The sequence below is a fragment of the Andrena cerasifolii genome, chromosome 1, assembly GCF_050908995.1.
Source record: "Andrena cerasifolii isolate SP2316 chromosome 1, iyAndCera1_principal, whole genome shotgun sequence".
Lineage (NCBI taxonomy): Eukaryota > Metazoa > Arthropoda > Insecta > Hymenoptera > Andrenidae > Andrena > Andrena cerasifolii.
Genome location: NC_135118.1, coordinates 26,219,528 through 26,239,005, shown reverse-complemented (window position 1 = coordinate 26,239,005; position 19,478 = coordinate 26,219,528). Strand labels below are relative to the sequence as shown.

General features: G+C 41.8%; 5 protein-coding genes across 15 annotated transcripts; 2 read left to right on the top strand and 3 right to left on the bottom strand.

Annotated features, from left to right (window-relative positions):
• Positions 1–1,464: 1,464 nt before the first annotated feature.
• Urm1 (Ubiquitin-related modifier 1) lies at positions 1,465–3,805 on the bottom strand. Its single transcript, XM_076820062.1, has 5 exons — positions 3,604–3,805; positions 3,460–3,524; positions 3,315–3,396; positions 2,884–2,932; positions 1,465–1,709 (listed from the first exon to the last, which is right to left on the bottom strand). The coding sequence occupies exons 1-5, from the start codon at positions 3,645–3,647 to the stop codon at positions 1,641–1,643; spliced, it is 309 nt and encodes a 102-aa protein (XP_076676177.1). The 5' UTR covers positions 3,648–3,805; the 3' UTR covers positions 1,465–1,640.
• On the top strand, positions 3,330–9,721 carry LOC143372998 (uncharacterized). 7 transcript variants are annotated; one of them, XM_076819789.1, is made up of 6 exons: positions 3,330–3,471; positions 4,501–4,875; positions 4,949–5,458; positions 6,466–9,020; positions 9,114–9,331; positions 9,408–9,721. In XM_076819789.1, exons 2-6 carry the CDS (start codon positions 4,515–4,517, stop codon positions 9,538–9,540), a joined length of 3,777 nt encoding a protein of 1,258 aa, XP_076675904.1. In that variant the 5' UTR covers positions 3,330–3,471; positions 4,501–4,514; the 3' UTR covers positions 9,541–9,721. The 7 variants fall into 7 exon arrangements, with proteins under 7 accessions (XP_076675904.1, XP_076675870.1, XP_076675886.1 ...); XM_076819755.1 differs by having other exon boundaries at positions 3,331–3,471; positions 4,467–4,875; XM_076819771.1 differs by lacking the exon at positions 3,330–3,471 and adding an exon at positions 3,922–4,061 and having other exon boundaries at positions 4,467–4,875.
• A 281-nt stretch (positions 9,722–10,002) lies between these two features.
• On the bottom strand, positions 10,003–14,216 carry LOC143373032 (uncharacterized). The gene is made up of 17 exons (XM_076819808.1): positions 14,067–14,216; positions 13,823–13,983; positions 13,560–13,748; positions 13,355–13,497; positions 13,114–13,290; positions 12,588–12,916; positions 12,469–12,504; positions 12,195–12,397; positions 11,890–12,123; positions 11,735–11,788; positions 11,444–11,675; positions 11,222–11,370; positions 11,048–11,149; positions 10,779–10,988; positions 10,510–10,692; positions 10,295–10,444; positions 10,003–10,212 (listed from the first exon to the last, which is right to left on the bottom strand). Exons 1-17 carry the CDS (start codon positions 14,197–14,199, stop codon positions 10,009–10,011), a joined length of 2,889 nt encoding a protein of 962 aa, XP_076675923.1. The 5' UTR covers positions 14,200–14,216; the 3' UTR covers positions 10,003–10,008.
• On the bottom strand, positions 14,211–15,719 carry LOC143373160 (uncharacterized). The gene is made up of 6 exons (XM_076820111.1): positions 15,592–15,719; positions 15,301–15,500; positions 14,705–15,091; positions 14,447–14,568; positions 14,248–14,371; positions 14,211–14,216 (listed from the first exon to the last, which is right to left on the bottom strand). Exons 2-6 carry the CDS (start codon positions 15,304–15,306, stop codon positions 14,211–14,213), a joined length of 645 nt encoding a protein of 214 aa, XP_076676226.1. The 5' UTR covers positions 15,307–15,500; positions 15,592–15,719.
• Rfwd3 (ring finger and WD repeat domain 3) lies at positions 15,473–18,665 on the top strand. Of its 5 annotated transcripts, none has more exons than XM_076819884.1 (3): positions 15,473–16,334; positions 16,761–16,874; positions 16,950–18,665. In XM_076819884.1, exons 2-3 carry the CDS (start codon positions 16,781–16,783, stop codon positions 18,431–18,433), a joined length of 1,578 nt encoding a protein of 525 aa, XP_076675999.1. In that variant the 5' UTR covers positions 15,473–16,334; positions 16,761–16,780; the 3' UTR covers positions 18,434–18,665. The 5 variants fall into 5 exon arrangements, with proteins under 5 accessions (XP_076675999.1, XP_076675980.1, XP_076675990.1 ...); XM_076819865.1 differs by having other exon boundaries at positions 16,947–18,665; XM_076819875.1 differs by having other exon boundaries at positions 15,473–16,343; positions 16,770–16,874; positions 16,947–18,665.
• Positions 18,666–19,478: the final 813 nt, after the last annotated feature.

Below are 19,478 nucleotides of genomic sequence, written 5' to 3'. Positions count from 1 at the left end.
AACGGCCGCGAGATACACGCATGCACGATCGTATATAATATAGAGGATCTGCGTCCTCTGTAATGTAATCATGGCTGACACAATTAATCACTGGACCATCCAACCCCGCCGAACCATTAGCGATCGGGACACTCAGGCTCACGGGGGATGGGCTTCGCATCTCCATGCGTTCCACCCCGAAAACGCATTGTATTCGTGCGTAGAATGTAGATGGGACATGGACTCGAATATATTTTAATAAAATATATTACGTGGATAACTATTCCAAGCTTCTATGTATATTAAATTAATTAAATTTCCGAGGCTGTTAAAGTCTCCGTAATCAGTTGCGAAACAAAGCGGCATTGGTTTCTTCACGTTCGCGACGTATTATGCTGCTCGATAGTCCCAGATCCTCAATTAATCCAACGGACACATTTTCCCCGGAGGAAAGTGACTACCACGCGTTTAATTCCAAGGCGTAATTCAGTTCGTCCGATTCTCCGCTAGCATGTCTCTGTACGCCGATCGATTTAATACTCGCGCCGGACACGTACACGGCCAAGAATGTCGAAGGCTCGTTATACAATTTCCATTGGTTTTCCTCGCGCGCATGATTAATCGGCGGCGCTGTTTTCCCGCTGGTTTATTATTCGCCGGGGCGGACGACGCCTCGATCGATCGCCTAACGGCCGATTGGCTCCGAAATCGCGAAATCTAGCTCACAACAGCGTCGTCGCGCACGGATCATATTAAACGGAATGCGGGACGGCGATGCTGAAAGCGCGCGGAGGTCGGTCGATCGGGGGGGAGAAGGAGATTCGCAGACATCGCGGGACAGAGTTGATTAAGTTTAACGGAAATTGAAGGACCTTCGATACGATCTTTACCGTGTACCGTAAAGAACTTACCCGGGGTAATTAATTATACAGAGTTCGCGGACGTTTTCTCATTTTTCCCCCGGCGGAAGATTTTCCCCGGGTGAACTCGGCGCAGATCGTTACCTTAATAGACTTGCACCGGGGCGAGCAGCGAAATTTCGACGGCTCTGATCGCGGCCCCTGCAATCCCAGCTGCATTGAAACCAATTTCCCGACGCAACTATCTGAAGTTGATCTCATTTTCACGGAACAACGGGGGAGCAAAGTTCCGCGAAAAGAAAGGAGCTACGAAATTTGCCGCTCCGCTCGGGCAACCGAATTACTCCGTGAATCAGAACCGCGGGCCTGCTCCAAGTTGCGCGGTCCCTCCTTGGCCTTCGGTGTTAATTACAGGCTTACAGACGCAAAAATCGTGCGAGTTAAACACCAACGTAGGCCAGCTGCGAGGGGGTGGGACGAGGGCGCAGGATATGGCCAATTGGCCGTGCAGCGGGAAAAGACGGGAAAGTAAAGAAGAGAGGAGCAATAATACGGGGGGATCCCTTGGAGAGCGGCCAAAGTGTCAGGCGTAATATTATGGTCGTTACGAGGAACATCCCAGACGTACGGCGTGCGAATGAACATTTTATTCCCTGACATTGTGCACGTGCACACGCGTCTCGTATATAGAAGCACCGGGGGAGGCTTTTACTTTCCCCGAAGAAATCAAGATGGGATCACGCCCTGCCCGATTCCTCTTCATTGATCGTCGCCGTCGCAGCTGCCTCTCCTCTCTTCCGTCTATCCGCCGTGCAAAGTGGATATGAATAGTATCGTGTCACTGGGGCGCAGCTCGTAGTTCCCCTCGCCCTGAAAATTTCAATAAGATCTTTGTTACTGCGAGTGGTGTCTCTTGCGTCACGATCCAGGAAACATGTAGGGAAGTGTTGAGTGGATACAAATTGCTGCATAGTGTTTGGGCTGACATAGAAAGGATTAAGTGTGCTAGGAGTTCTGGGCGTGACATCAGTCGGGGTACTCGAAAGTAGATCAGAGTTCAGAAATGAAACGTCCCGTCGCGAGCTGCCAGTGGAGATTCAGGGAACGCGCATCAAGCCATCCGCTTTAATTCCACCCTGTGTACGACGAATTATGCCGAATCAAGGGAAAATATGCGAGCCCATGGTCGGAGCGTTGCTCTCCCTTTTAATTTACGAGCCGAGAACGACGCGAAACGGAGCAAGGAGAGGAATATGGGGGAGAGGACGCGAAGCAGACGGAAACGGGGCGAGAAAGGGACAACGTAAGCTCGTATACCGTGAGAATAGGGGAAAAGAAGAAAGGACACAGAGTCGCGGCGGGCTCGAAGTATACGAGAGAAGCTTCGAGAAACGTTGGTATTATCATAATAATGGCCGAATCCACCATCTTTCCCGCGGCCCTCTAAAGGCTTCTCGGGGCTCTTTCTCCTCGAGGGTGCTTCAGGAAGCAGCTCCTAATAGCGGCCGCGTTTTGTACATTTACAAATTTAAAATGATAATTCCGCCGCGAGCGTGGCGAGGCTTCGGGTCATTTGCGCCCTTTATGGCAACTACACCATTGGCCGATTATGCGACCAGCGAAAAAAACCGACGACGAGATACTTTCGCCGGACGTTTGTCAGATGTCGAGCACAGATGCGTCTCTCGATTACGGTGAACGTGTTATTGCCTTTCGGGGGCGGAACGAATCGCGCGCGCCCCCAATGCCCTCCTGCTGGCGAGCGAGGCATTACGTGCTTTTAACTCGTTAACTAGGTGATTTCCGGAAACCAACTCTAATGGTTAAAAGTGTGTGCTTAAAAGCGACTGAAGCTTTTATTTCAAAACGAAATGACTAGCTTTCTCTGCAAGGAATGCAGGCTGCATGAGGAATGCTTTGTTTAATAATGCTCATTCGCTCCAGTTAAAAAATTGTATAGAAATCCGCATGCCGACAGTGTTTAATCAATCCTTTGGTTATTTCGAAGGTAATTGCCTACGTTACGATATGGTACTGTATTTACCAATAACTCCCAATCAGTGTCGTTCACGAGAACCAAGATTCCTGGTCGCCTGTACACAGAGAATAACATATAGTATATTGTCTGAATGTATCATATTATTACAAATGTTTCGTATATTAAAACATTATTAATAAATATCTTCACATTTCACATCCGCCACCAAGTGAAGCGAAGTAGGTTTGAAAGTTGCACCATCCCGCCATCTGCACGAGCATCGCGGTACTCGCCAGCCGCCATCTTGACTTCGAGTAACGGTCGAATTGGCAAGTGCGAATTAGCGCACGACATACCGTATTGTGTTTATGGTGTTACGCGTGTGTCAACTTTACGCGTGCCGAGAACGGCGCAACTTTCCCGTCTAATATTCTTAACTATCGGCTGTAATGCCCCCACCATCGGTGTTGAATCGTCCAACAAATTAGCCAACTTACACTGTGTCCCCTTGTAAAAAAAGCTCCGGCCGCTCTTTCAAGAGGTTATCTTTCATCCAGAAGAGTAGCCTTTGTATTGTCCCTGGAAAATTTCACGTGGCAACTAAATATGTAGATCCTATTGAGCGGCGCTTTTCAAACTTACATTCGTTTCCAGGTAAGTTCACAATGTGCTTTTTCTTCTTATCGAAAAGTAGTTCCGCCCCACCCCTGAAATTATTTACCGGGTGATTTATTAAACCTGGTGGGGCTGTAGGAAAAGTTTGGTTAGGTGGTGGTTTAAGATTACCCAAATTCTATGGTCACGGGAATTCCACCATTTTCCGAAGACATTCTTCCCTCGTTATCGCCCGAACGCGTTCTTTTACAGTGTTATTAGCAGTCGGCATGCAGTTACGGAAAACAATCATTCACCGCGCACATAGAAACAGCATGCGCGACGTTACAGGCTCCGTTCCACGTTCCCTCTGTTCAATCCGCCAGTGGTGTACGAATTATACGCGCCAAAATTTTCATTCCATCGTTGATTATTCTCGAGAAAAAAAAGTATTTCACTCGCGACGACGTTCTTTCTTTTAAATTGTTGTTCCATTTTATTCGAGCATGCGCGCAAGTCGCTCGCAACAATTAAGACCCGTGTATTACTACGCGCCGTGAAATAAAAAGCAATAGATATCTAGTCAATTGGTAAAATATATTTCACGAATAGATTGATATTATCGAAGAAGAAGATGACTGATACTTAAGGTACATTGTGCGATTGAAGGTGTTGGATGAAAATTAAACCGCGCGCCTTTTGTACACGACAGGAAATACACCCCTGTATACTCGCGGGTCATTAATCCCACAATAATTATGTATATAATTGCGACGCAGAGGCCGCGTGTTTCGTGTTTAGCGATTGTTGTTTCGGGCACGTGATTTATCGCTCGAAAGTCGCATGAAAATATGCCGGTACGTTTAAACATGCAACAAAAGAGGCATATTTCGGAAAGATGTAGTGTTGCGAACGAGCTGTAGTACAGGTGCTACAAGCGGCAGCTGTAATGGCGGTCGTCGGAGAAGTGTGATCGCACGCGTTAACTGTACGGAAGACCGAGCAGCGGGTACTCGATGCACGATCGCGTAATATCATAATCCTTGTGATTCTAGAGGCCTGCGTAATCGTAATATTTCACGTGCTCAGTGTAAATATCTACGATGTCCGACGAAAACGAACACACTTCGGAAGAGACCGAGGGGGAAATGAATGCGGGGAACCACATCAATGAACAATCGAAGAGCGATCCGAACATGCTGAACAATGTAACGGGACAGCCTATGTTGGAGGACGAAGAGATGCCGTCGTACATCAGTGTATCGAGCCCGTTCAGGCGCGAAGACGCAGACGCGAATGAGACAAAGCAACAAGAAAGAATACCCATGGAGGAAGAACACAGCCGAAGTCCATATCCCAGCGAGGATCAAGGGGGAGGTAGTATTTACGTGTTATCTTCCGGAGAGGAAAGCAATCATCCCTCCAATGATGAAGACGAAGAAGACGATTACGCGGATAGCGAAGGTAAGTGGAAGGATGTAAATTGTACTTGAGAATTAAAGGATGCTCAGCGCGTTGTTTACTTTTATGAACACAGATATGGACGACATGGACCTTGAGAACGAGCACGATAACATAATGTTGGAAGAGGAAGACGAGGAGGACGAGGATGAGGATGATGATGAGAATCCCTTGAGATTGCCCAATGAAGACGAGGAAGACGCAGACACGGAGTACGAACAAGAATGTTACGATAGAGCGTCCGACGACTTTATCTTAAACAATAGATTGAAACAGCATCACAAAGAGAGAAGTTTGTCGTTACAAGACCTAAGCTTGTCTAAGAACAATGCGCATGCGCCGTATAATAAAAAGAGACATAGTACAAATGTTTTCGGGCATAATTATATGGGCTTTCAAGAAAATGCTGCCGTGTATCCTGTCGCGCAGAAGAAGCAATCGATGCTGTTTAAGTATCAACACGTAGAAAGCAAAGTGAAACGATATATTAGAGAAATAAAACAGCAAAGCAGAAAGTCGATGGAGAGACGTATTAGAGAGCAGGAATATGCAACGAATGAAAATGAGAACCCGGAAGAAAATGAAAGTAAGGAATGTTTTTGTTTAATTAGAAATTGGATACTCGGGTTCGGAATACATATCTGCTGACTGTCGCAGCTACTTCTAAGTTGGAGGTTTATTACGTTTATTAAAAAGCGAATGAAAGCGACGTGCGATAAGGGGTTGGATATTAAGGAATTATATCTAGTCAGGCGGCCGAAAAGAGGCGAATGTTTGTGAATTTTTTTTGAAAATGCGGAAGCATATATTCTTACAGAACTTTTGCACTTAAAAGAGCAACACTTAAAGAACATTTGGTAATTTTTTCGTGGAAAAATATTTACGTTTATAATAAGTAACAACCGACATCCAAGATGCCTTTTTAAAAATTTGCTTTTGCGGTCAGCACTGCCATTCGGAACCAGATTATCTAAAATCAAAATGCAAAAAAGATTTCGTTAATATATTAATGTATCCTCAGATTGGCGGAGTGAATTTTCCGAAATATTAATTTAAAACAAAATGGCGGGTATTTAAAGTTGAAATCCTGATTTTTTTCGCGTGATTTTTTGCACAAAAAATCAGGATTTCAACTTTAAACACCCGTCATTTTGTTTTAAATTAATATTTCGGAAGATTCACTCCGCCAATCTGAGGATACATTAATATATTAACGAAATCTTTTTTGTATTTTGATTTTAGATAATCTGGTTCTGAATGGCAGTGCCCACCGCAAAACCAAATTTTAAAAAATGTTTCTTGGATGTGGGGTGCTACTTTATTATAAACGTAAATATTTTTGTACGAAAAAATTACCAAATGTTCTTTAAATGTTGCTCTTTTAGGTGCAAAAAGTTCTGCGAGAATATATGCTTCCGCTTTTTAAAAAAAAAATCACAAACATTCGTCTCTTTTCGACCGCCAGACTCTAGGTATAACCCCTTAATAGATGTTGAACGAAGCGGGACAATCGCCCGTGAACCTTAATATCCAATTTCTAATGTAGCAAAGATCTAGTAAATAGAGAATATAATTTTTGCTTCTTGTTTGTAGATAATGACGATGACCAGTTGAAACCAATGGTAACTAACAAAGCCATAAAAGATTACGCAGAAAAGGTTATTAAGGATTTGCAGCAGGAAGAAAATAATGAAAATGGTAATTCAGTTTATAGCGCGGCGCAAATAATAGAAAATGGTGAAAGTAACAAAATTGATATCGAAGTAACAGAAAATCAGTATAAACATATTCAAAGAGACACTGAAATGAACGCATACAATGATATTCAAAATGAGAAACGTGCACAAGACTGCGATGATAGATTAGAGAAACGAAATGGTTCTGTAGACATTATTGCGCATCATATTGAATATCAAAATACCCTAGATAGGAATTCAAAATTTAATAACATGGATCAATCTTCTCTAGTTAATGGTCATCAACCAGCACCAACACTTTTCAATCTGCGTACGTTAAGCTATGAGGAATACATGCACGGTGCTACCAATACTGAACAAAAGGACGAACTGAGTGAACAGAAACAGAAAAGTCAAGAGAAGACTGACGAGCCTGTAACATGCAACGAAGTCGAGATGATGAATGCACATGAAATGGAGAACAGTAATGCGAGCTGTCCACTGAAAATTGAAAGCGTGAAAAGTATCCGAGTAACACAGGAGGAATCGGAAAATGTAAACTTCGCGAGAATAACTGGCGCGGATAAAGCGAAAGCAGAGAAGACGGAAGTGATTCAGCTTAAAGCTCAACTTAATCAGAAAAATGTTCAGTTTCAGAATTTACAGAATGCCTATCAAAAGAAATTAGCAGAGAATATGAAAATGAAAGAAGAATTAGACGCTCTGAAACAGTGTTTAGCGAAATATGAAAGTGAGAGCAAGACGCGCGAGATGAAAGTTGCATCTGTGCAAACTGAAACCATTACAGAGCCTGTGCCTAATAAGGAGTCAACTACGAGCACTGGGGAGAGAACTACTAATAAGATATCTAGCAGTAGTATTGCATCTACGACAAGTTCTATCGATCAGTGGGCAGACAACAGTGGTTGTAGTCCAGCTATATCTATTAAACCACCTGATTTGACACCAATTTTAAATTCCGACGATAGCATAGTACTCATGGATGGCACCCCAAGGAAAATAGCACATCCATTGTCTCGAGCATTTATTACATCGTCCCGAATCTTACAGACACTTTCCAGCATAACGCAAAGTAAAACAAAGGTTGAGAGCCCCTTGGCAAAGAACACCAAAAAGCAGACGAACGAAAATTCAACGGATCAGATATTAAACTTAGAGTACAATTCTCCGATTCAAGCTTCGAGTTCGAAGAAACGAAAAGCAACGGACATGCTTGGTACTTCCGCTTTCGCTCAGCCTTTTAAAATACCTCACACAACCGTAGAATTAGGGAAGAAGAATCTTGTCAGTGATATCGGGGACGTAGAATTTAAGTTTTCAGGCGAGCATACAAATTTAAAACCAGAACAGCGCAATACATCTGTTAATAAAAGTGTCGATGGTTCTACACCTGTCGACGTGAAAACAGACGTAGCCAATGAACACGAGGACAGTGTAAAATGTTTCGTATATAGAGACGAAGAAAACAGCAAGAACAAAAGTTTCTTAATACAAGCGGAAGAATCGACAAAGGATAGATTAGGTAACGAGAAGAGTTGTGTCCAGGAATGTGGTCCATATTTGCTAGGTAACCTCGAGGTGAGGATGTCTGAACTGAATGGAACGATTAGCGTTTGGGGTAAAGAAATATCTCAGGAATCTAACAGTGAGAATGAAGATGATATGGAGGTGTTTATAAAATCATCCGATAAGAGTACGTGTCATTGCTGGCAAAAGACACCGCAACCTAGATTCAATGGCAGTACACCTGTGTGTTCCACGAATAAAAAGCTAAAGGTTCCACTTAGATTCAATAGATCTAATGTTTCTCAAGGTTCTCACTCTTTGTCACTAAATACAATGAAATCGCCTTTCTCACTGGATGATGCGAGTGCTAAGAGACATATGGGCAGTCCGTTCAGCCCGAATACTTGTGTTCCTTCTTATGATAATTGCGATTCCACAAAGCATCGCAAGGAATGGTCAACATGTAAAGGTATTTCGAATTCCCAAGAGAAATTACATTCCTGTTGTATACGTCATGCAGAGCTCGTAGATAAAGAATGTAATTGCGGCTCTTGCCACGAGAAACAGAAATACGAGGATAGTCCTAATCATAGTAAAGATAAATTTCACAGTAAAGGAATTCGAAGGAGTTCGTGTAAAAATACATTAACGCCCGACATGAATAATCATCTACATAACATTACGAGCACCGCGGCTAATATAAGCGAAGCAATTTGCAAGTACAATACACAATATCGACGTTCACTTCCAAACATACCGAACAATAGCTCACATTCAACAAAATGTTGTAATACTATCAGAGACGTCTCTTGTACGTGCAAATCGTCCGTGGACAATATTCACAACCACGACCATTCTGACAAACAAGCATGTAATCATAGTCTTTCGAACGATGGCGAGGAAGATCCTCTACTTCCACACAAACGTTCTCATGAAACACCTGAAGTAAGACATCGAAGAAGATAATTATACGTCTGTTGAATAGAATTAGACATCTCTTTCACGTTGCTTTAACGTCTATCTCTTCTCTGTACACAGATAAGGCAACGGAGACTAAGTGGCAAAAGAGTAAGAGGAATCCTTATGGATCTCTTAAGGGGATGCGGAGATTGTCGTAACAGCAGCGGCAGTGTAAGCAAAAGCGATTTGCATCAGAAAGGAAGGTCTTTCACGGCGAATTGTACTCCACAAATTAAGATTTCTCCGTGTCCTACGCCCGAGCCGTCATGCTCGAGTTCTACACAATGTAATGACAGGTAAATTGAATTTCTAATACTGTCGTAACAACACATTCGCAAAAATACGTTTTCGTTACTCTTTCGTTATTCGCAGGTGCTGTCATGCGTACGCAAGACGAATCGAATCTCAACTGGAACAGTTCCAAATGGAAATGGAAAGAGTACGATCGCGCTCAGATGCGATCCTCGATATGCTCAATACGCTCCACTCTGTCGACATGAACTAATCGAGTCTTCATATAACTTTTAAATAAGGGCTTTTTCCTTGTACAAATCACTATCTTAATTTCCTTACGTCAAGAGTTACGCACTATCATCAAACTTTCTTATTTACCTCTTCTACTTCATTGCATATAAAGAGTACGTGGTCGATTTATGAAATAAAATACATATATGTCGAAAAGAGAACTACTACCTTGTACCAGAAACATCATTTATATTTACACTGGTTCAATTTTCCTGACATGTGATGACATAGTGGTCTTTTATAGTCTTTACATGGTACAAAGTAATGTTTTACCACGTTAATTTATCTATAGCGGGATAATTATATTTAGGTATGGAGATTAGAAAATTTGTTTGTTTCAGTTCGACCATCTTTACGATATATAATTTACACACATCTACAGTGAAAGAATTTGGGGCTCGTGTTACAATCCCATTTCAACGCCAATAAAACACTGATTAATTTCGTATTAGTAATTGCAATCGCAAGAATCGAATCCTGCCCCAGCCTCACCAGGTAAAACGCCAGGCGGCATTTCTCCTTGGCCCTTAAAGATGTTGGTATAAGACGTCTTCAGATAATTCACATGACCTTGCAACGATCTTATCCGACCTTGTGCCTGTTCGAACGCTTCGTTAAGGTTGTTTATTTGACCTTGCATCTTCTGTCGAATCTATGAATTACAAAGTGACGTATGAGCTACAGTAAACGTTCAAGCGCGTAAGTAGCGTTTCATTCTTTTAATAACGACTTACTTCGTCTCTATCTTTTTGCGCAGCCCTCGCAATAGCTCTACACTGAGCCAATTGTCTCTCCATCTCCGCGATCTGGCCTTGCATCGACCTCCTTACGGTTTCGCATCTCTCCTTCGTTCTAGCCACCTGCCTGGCGGAATCTTCGCGGACCTTTATTCGGAAAAGGAATGCGTTGAAGTTACCGCGTACTCCCCCGGAACAGAAAATTAACACACTTGTTCAAGCATCGCCGTTAATTGAGTAACTTCATGCATCTTTTCGTCGATGCGCTTTTGCAATTGCGCTTCGTGTTCCTCATATCTGGCGAGTGTATTTTTCATTCGTTCAGTTTCGTGCCGCAATTCAGCATTTTTCCTCTCAAGTTCGTCGAACCGTCCTGTCCCCTGGCCCCTTTCGTCCTGTAAATTAATACGTATGAAATCAATATTATACTTACAAATGTTGCGGATCTTTCTCGGCGTAAAATCGAATCGCCTGAACGAACCTGAATTGTTTGATACTCTGTACGCATAACGTCCAACTGATTTTGCAATGTTTGAATTTTATCTTTGCATCCAATGATCTCTCGCGAGAGTTCTTCACAGTTCCGTTCAGCGACCAGACGCATTTGTTGCGCTTCCTGCAGCTTCAGTTGCGTTTGCTTCAGAATATCTGGCAGCGGCGCAAGTTCAGAGAGTTTCTCTTGGAATTGATTCTACCCAGGAAACAGTAAAGTGTATACACATGAACGAATATGTACAATCGACTACGCACTTTAACTCGTCCTATTTCCAGAGTCACGTTTTCATTCATACGTGCATTATCCATCTCCATGAGGTCGAGTTGCCGGCGTTGTTCTTCCACTTGTTGTTGCGCCTATACAATAATTGTCACATTCATATCTGCATATGTTGAAGCTTTGGAGCACTATGTATGAACAAGGGATACCTGTAGATATTTGTTACGGTAGTCTTCGAGCTGGGCGGCTTGATCCTGAATCAAAGATCGCAATTCTTCGAGTTCATCTTGAGACTCTCTGAAACGTTGTTTAACCACGATCAAAGTCTGTTCCTGCTCGACCAGTTGCTCTTTGAAACCTGCCGTTCAATTAATTTCCATGGTTAAAAATCGGTGCTATCAGCTGCTAAAGCTTAGGCTTGAAGTTGTCACCTTCGTAGCTGTCTTTTTCAGATTCCATTGCCTTTAAACGTTCTTGAGCATCTACCAGTTTGATGTCCAACTTGTCTTTCTCTTCTACGGCTTCGCGAGTTGTCTGCTTTAACTTTTCAGCTTCTGTTCTTAAACAGGAAACCTCCAATAATTTGTTTTTGTAATCATCCTGAAGACGCGCGTATTGCTCGCGAAGATCACGTAACTGTTGCTGAGGACACGTGCTAGCGCCCTTTCCATTAAACACCCAATTTAATACATGTCTAACTCCTTTCTGAGGTTCGGTCTTACCATAGGTGCGTTTATACATGGACCGGTACAAGTCGAAGTAGGAGGAGGTGGCAGCTATGACACATTTATGAAAATACAACATTTTATACAGACCAGAAGTCAAAGAGAATTTCAATAGAACGTTACACTGACATTTCAAGATATTATACAAATACCTTAGCAATAGGTACAGGAGGTGGTGGTATAATCGGCGGAGGTGGTACGTAAGACTGTGCGCTTGGCGTTTGATGACTTAATGACGAAGGTGGACAACAGCCACAAGGTGCGCAGGGACCCGTACATTTCAGCAGCTTACGCTGTTGCTCCAGTTGCTGGCGTTCTCGTTGCACGTTAGCAAGTTCTATCTGCATGTTGCGCACTTCGCATTCTATGCTGCCTAATTGTTGTTCCTGACATCATTGCAAAACAGTACGTAACTATGTACAGCTCAAACCGGAACCGATTTCCTTCGAAAATATACCATGTGCTTGGTAGTGTTCCCATAGCTCGCCAGTTTGTTCTCCAGTTCTGCAGGGCACGCCCCTCTTGGCGGCGGTGGCGGCACAGCGCATGGGCTCTTAGCCGTGGCAGGACTTCGGCAGCACATTTCGTCAATTTGCGAGGAAACACCGCTTGTGTTACAGATTCCAGTTCTTGATGCACCACCCGCAAGTCTCGGCGAATCTATAAGTATTAATATTCATCCATCTCCTACGAACAGAAGACTCTGTTGCGCGTAAACGAAGATAGCTCACCTCCGCTAGGTAGGACTGTGTAACTGTCCGTATTCACTGAAAGGTATTAGTAAAGTTTCATTTCTGACGTTACTAATGGGATTGTAGGAGGACGGTCGCTTAGTGTGGTGGATATATACCGCATATGGTATTGCCGAGTGGCGACAATGTGTCAGCAAACTGTGGCTGGAGACAACACTTGCACTGGCAATAATCGTTGTCCTGCTGTAACGTAGTTGTATATGAAACGGAACGTAAGGGAGACGGGCTTGACGCCGCAGATGGGATTCCACCTGGACAGGTGTAACAACAAGGGCTGGTGATACGCTGATTCAAGCATGCTAATTGACGAATCAATTCCGAGTTTTCCTTCACGACTATTCTCATTTCAGCCTGTAGTCCGCATACCTTCCTCTGAAGACTCTCGACGGCGGAATCCTTCTCCAGCAATGCTTCTTCTAATTTGTATCTGTACGTCGAACGCATTAGCAAACGCGGTAAATGTGGCGGGGCACGAGATCACATGACTTACGTCAACGATAAAATCTATGCGATTGTTGCCAGGACAACCAATCGCTTTTCATATGTTCTGCTCCGGCCCTCTATTGTTTTTTATACCTTATATCGGATGATCAAAATGAGGAGAGAACGGATGCAGGAACTTACTTGCCGCCCTCGAGCTGCGCGTTCTCGTGTACCAATTTCTCTTGCATGGTTAACGATTCCGTTAACTTCCCTGTTAAACTCTGAAGACACTTCTCCTTCCCTTTCTTTTTACTGTCTGCTACGACGATTTTTGGAATCTCGTCTTCCGTGTAACCGCAGACGATTACTCTCGGAAGTCTATTTCAATCGAAAAGGAAGGAACAATATATTCATGAAATATTACATAAGCGCAATGACGCACCTGTCTTCCGGATACTCTATTTGAGGCAAATCAAAGAGATCCTCAGGCCTCGGTTCTACTTTCATATCTCCCTTGTCTAGTGATTCTAGCAAATCATCCCTTTCACCTCTTGCTTCCATTTCCTTTATTTGTTCAGCAGTAAGCTACAATTCAATAACCACAGCTTCATTCGTGTTTATTTCATTAGTTAATAAAATACACTTACCCGGCCAGACTTCGAATGAGGATACGGAAGCATATCGAACATTTTGGCAAAGATGGAACTTGAGACATCGGTCAAGCCCAATAATCGTTGCACGTTTCGTGTTATCTCCTCGAATTCGGCTAGCTTCGACATAACGTTATTCTGCTTCGTTTCAATCGCTAGCGTGTCCTCCTCCGTTAAATCCGTTTTCTGTAATTCAACGACATGAAGGAAAGGGAGCCCTTGGAAGCTCCAATTTCCAAAAACTTCCATGTTCAACGTACCGTTGTCAGCTTAGCTATTTCCTGTTTCAATTGTATGATCTCTTTCGCTAGCGCGTTGCAACGTTCGTCGGCTTGTTTCATTTCCTCTAAGGCAGCGGAATCTGTTATTGGGGCCGAGCTCAACAGGGATTCCTGCCGACCACCAGATTTCATTGGAACGCCTGGGAGGAAAGTGCATTCGTCGAATTCAGTTAAGTCATCTCCAGGACGAGGAGAAGAGTTCTGCTGTTTAGAAAGATTCTACCTTCACCAACGCCAGGAGGAAGTGGATATGGTGGAGGCTGCCCTGCCTCCGACCTTTCCCTCACAGAATAACTTTCCTGAATCGTACGTTCGGTTGTCCCATCTTCGTCAGCGCCTGTTTCTTCTTCCGCCATTTCGGGAAAATCTACTTCTACCACATCCGTAAAATCTACTTCCACCACTTCGGTTTCTACTTCCAATAGTACGATTCCTTCTTCCACCGCTTCGTTTTCTCCTTGTGCCGAGATTTCGTACACATCTTCTTTGAAAACTTCTTCGATTATTTCCGCATCGTTTTCAGCCATGCTTGAAATCAAATCAATTTAATGGCATTGCAATGTAACGTTGACAAAATGCTGTGTAAAATTAAAAGCATCTTACGTTGATAACTCTTCCTCTATTAGAGTCTTGAAAGCTCTACTTTCATGTACCTCCGGTGCCTCGACGATTGGCTCCTCCTCAACTTCCTTCGGTTTACTTTTGTGGTTGTCGGCTTCATAAGTCTACCGTGTGATCAACATTAATTACAGACATCGCGCAAAGGTCCCTATGCCTTTAAATACATAACTGAAAGCTACACGCGCGTAATTTCGTTAATCGTGGCCGACAATTTGAATACAAGTAATACCAAAATCACACCCGTTCAAGAATATGTGGCTCGAGATCAACTCGTTGCGAAATTAGCGATTCTATGAAATTTCTCGAGGTATTAAGGTTTCCTGGATCGAGCGAAGAAACGTATCCCTCCTGATGATATTGGACCGTCAGTGAGCACACTTCCGGCAATTTCAGGGGCTTCTTTAGATCGAACAACGATTCCAATGAGCCGAAGGCATCTCTCTTCAAAGGGAATCCGCTGGACTCTGCGCTCTTTTTCTGTAACTTCGGACTACACCGCTGCAAGCGTCGACGTTTCAGGTCGTGGACACTTTTCGTTTTCACGGGAAAGGTATCGAGCTCGCGAGCAAGAAGAGACGTGGGTGACGTTGTGGAACGGTACGAATTCCACGTGCACGGTCGCCGCTTCTGAAACAATCAGAATTCTATCCCATAAAATATGAATTGTGTAATTTGCTAAGATGCAGCATTGCATCATCGTGATATCTTTTACCAAATTAAAAATGATCCACAGTAGACGTGGACTCGTAGCAACGGAAATCGTGGGGCAAGATTTGATAATACCATATGCAGGCCCAAATGTTGTGAGAACATTCAAGAATTAGTTAATATTTTACCTTCATTATTTTACCTTCGAAACAACACCGTTGCTTCACTTAACGCAAAAACCCTCGCAATACCGTAAGTAAAGCGAACGATGACTCTCCTCGTTTCCTCGGCGAAGAATCGGTATTGCTGTCGAATAGCGATGAACGATTTCTCAGTTTCTTTTTTCGAAATGATTTTTCTGTTTTTGTAATATTTTTGTAGATGTAAACTGCAACGAATAATAAAGTTTCGTGTGTTAATAAAGGCGACGGAATTAGAGGAAATTGCAAAAAGTATTTTTTACGTAATGTGACACATACTCAAGGGAACCTTCAATTTCTTTAAATTAATACATGAAGTACGCGTCTTTTATTTTTATGTTTTGATTTGTATATTATCCCAGGCAGCGCATCGGTACAATAATTTACATTGAAATTACAAAAGATAACAATTCTGGAAGTACGAAATTTCGAAATTTGAAGAAAGGATTTTTTAGGAATATATGTTTTTAATATCATTTAATGTAATTAAGATTTTAATTAATGGAGAGTAAACAATACACGTATATACTAGCACATGCGTGCTTTGAAATCGGCTGTTTTGCACATGGCGATCGAGTGCTTTAAATGGAATAACCTCACAAAAACGTTATTCTGTATTGTTTACGCTACTTAATAATATCAAATAATAACATAAAATGCGGATATTCATTCATTTCTTCTGAATACGCAAGAAAACGAATACAAGTACAATGGGTTCTTAGTAATGTAAAAAATAACTATCAACATCAGAAATGTAAACATTGCATTCTCGTTGAACTCGTATTTATATACATATATTTTTCTTAATAACAATACAGTATTTTTGTAAGAGTTATTCCACAATAGAATCTAATAATGTACTTTTATTTAGGTAATCATAACATAAGTATTGTCCGCTTTTGCACGGTATAAACATTTCGATCGTCTTTGAGAATGATCCACTGTAGGAGGTTGCGAGATAAATGTGTCAAGTTAAAGCAATATCCAATAAAAATAAATTGAGATCGAAGCTACATAACGCTGTAAGTAGTGTATTCACTGTGTCAAGTGTGGACACGAACTATTACTATACATTCGTTTGGAAAAGGTCAAACGAAAATTCCGTTGCGCGCAAACACTTTTGTTATTGTATCCGATAGAACTAATCTGACAAAGCCAATTCAAGATGTTATTGTATTTTTTCTAAAGATAAAATTTGGTTAGTTAAAGTACAACACATTTTTAAAAAAACTACGTGTAAATACCTTATTTTGCCTTATGAGATGGAGGTTATGGATTACAGTAAGTACACGTAGTAATTATGAGTATATAGGACTATGTAAATACAAAAAATGTCAAGATACTTTGGTGTCCTATCGTGTTATAAAGGGTGTGAATTTTACGAATCATTTATCATTGCCCTGGGAATAGTGAATGCAAGGAAATATTGAGTGCTCGCTTTATTATAGGTGACCAAGACAGCGTACAAATGGAAGGCGCAGAAGAAAATCATTCTGAAGAGTCAGATAATAATGCCAATGTTGATGAGAATTTAGAGACTGAAGCCCAGCCAGAAGACACAAGTGAGTTCTTGTTGCATATGGTAGATATGATGTAAACGTTATAGAATATATCCTGTATATACAATGTTTTAGAAGACGACGATGAATCGAAGGCAAAAAAAGCGAAAGAGGAGACTGTAGACGAATCCCAAGTTGATTCCGATCAGTCTTGCCCCATATGTATGGATTTGTGGACTACCTCGGGGGAACATCGTTTATGTTGCCTACGATGCGGGCACTTGTTCGGGCATAGCTGCATCCTAAGGTGGTTACAAAACTCTTGTACCGGTCCGAACCGCCGTTGTCCCCAATGTAATAGGAAAGCTGCGGTGAAAGATATTAGGATGTTATATGCCAAGAAGTTGACCTCGATAGATACTGTTGAATTAGATAAATTGAAAGAACAATTAAACGGCGTTACTGCTGAAAAGAATCGCGTAGAGATGGAGCTGTCGAAATATGCTCTCAGGCAAAAGCTGTTCGAGCAGCAAGTTACTAGTATGCAGAGTCGTATATCCGAGCTAGAGAATCAGCAATCGGAGATTAACATCCATTACAATCAGAACGCTTCAAGGCATATGGCTAAGAAGTTCCACCTAGATCGATCTATAGAGATATGTAAAAACGGTGGTTGCCGCGTGTTGGATTATAATCCGTGGTATGGAGTTCTAGTTGTGTCTCAGAAGTCAACAAACACGTTGTTCTCGGGCTACGGGGTTAAAAAGATCGACTCGGATAAATTTCAACCGCGACAATTTATTTTCCTGCACTCTCAAGCCATAAGAGATGTTACGTTCAATGCAACCCAGCAGTCATTGTTGCTCAGCGTTGGCTTCGATAAATGTGCAAAATTGATGGACATCCAGAATCACATTATCATGCACACCTATCAGACGGAGTCTCCGTTGTGGAGTTGCTGTTGGTCAGGCAACAATCCACACATATTTTTCGCGGGCGCCCAGAATGGCTCGATAACACAATTTGACATTAGACAAACCTCTGGTGCGATCGAGACTTTGGACAGCCCAGGCGATAGGTCACCAGTGGTCTCTTTAGCGACAGTACCTTCTAATCCTGGTAGCGGTATTAGTCGAGGTGGATTCATTGCATGCCGCTTGAACACGTGCTATGCTTACGAACAGAAAGAGTCGAAGTATATACCGAAGCAAATATTTCTCGAAGGTCCATTTGTATCTGTATGCTACGATAAAAAGAACAATCACGTTCTAATATCCTCCCGTCCAAATGTAAGGCAAACTAACGCCAGGCATATACTATGCACCATAGAAAAGGGCAACGATGAATCAACCCTATGCAATGTTGTGCACACGTTTCAAGCTGGCAATTCACACCAGCTATTGTCTCGACCGTGTTTCATACACGTCGAGAATGACACGCTAGTTGCTGCGCACCAAGAATCCACCAGCAGCATATCACTGTGGAGTACGTCCCACGGGAAGCAAGTAAACAATCTGCCCGTATCTGATCCTGTTGTGGACATGTGCGCAGTCGACATTAATAGTAACTTATATTTAGCAACACTTTCCGCCAAAAAAGTCAGAATCTATAGTCATGGATAGCTATCATCGTTGCGCCAGATAATTCGACGATATAAAAGCCTTGTGCACGATAGGGTCTACTGTCTGATCCATGCCTAAAATGTTTCGCGTCTATTTAATAAGTTTGTGATGTAAGATACACGACATAACTGCCAATAATGCATTTCTTTATTTCAAGTCTGAACAATATTCTTTCTTGCATGACACTATGTGATAAGAACGTATGTAAATATAAACTGGAGATTTTCTACAAGCCGAGAACATGTTTTCTTTCATTATTAACGAATGACGATACAAAAGTTCTCCCTAAGTGTATTTTACACTGAGAAGGAATACTACAAAGTAGTCTGGAAGTTACCACTGGTTAATTAAATATTATATGTATTTTTATTACTACACGTATATGTAGCGAGTATTATATTTTTCTAAGAATATAAAAGTAATTTAATGATCGCCCTTGAACAATATTCGAAAATAGAGTAGTAGAAGTACAAATAAACTTATATTAATAAGCATTAAGTACAGGGCCCGATCTAGCTGTTCCGTCGCTCTGGGCAAAAATAAATTTTGACAGTGAGTGAAATTCTTTGTAGGTATTTCTTCCATAACAAAAGCCTTTTTTGTTTTGTAAAAAATTTAGTAATTATACGGGTGATTTAAGTTTCATACTAAATTCAAACCTGTATTACCTAATTCTTTAACGCTTTTTCAAAAAGTTTTACTTTTTTATTGGTCTCTATTGATTTCAATTTTCTCTTTCTACCAATTTTGCCGCTCTGGCCAGTTGCCCTGCTGGCACCCCCCCTAGATCTAGCCCTGATTAAGTAACATAATTGATAACAATACGAAAACTGTACCGAACTATTTATATACATAAGGAAAGTCGCTTATACGTTATAAGGGGACTTTTTATATAAACATTTTCGATGCTAGTACTGAGAAAACTTATTTATTAATATTCTTGAAATATTAAATTACATTTAGAACGTTTAAATATGTTGTATTCAATTATCTCAATAAATTAACCCATGTACAGTATTTCTTCGCTAAGAGCTCAGTTTGGCCT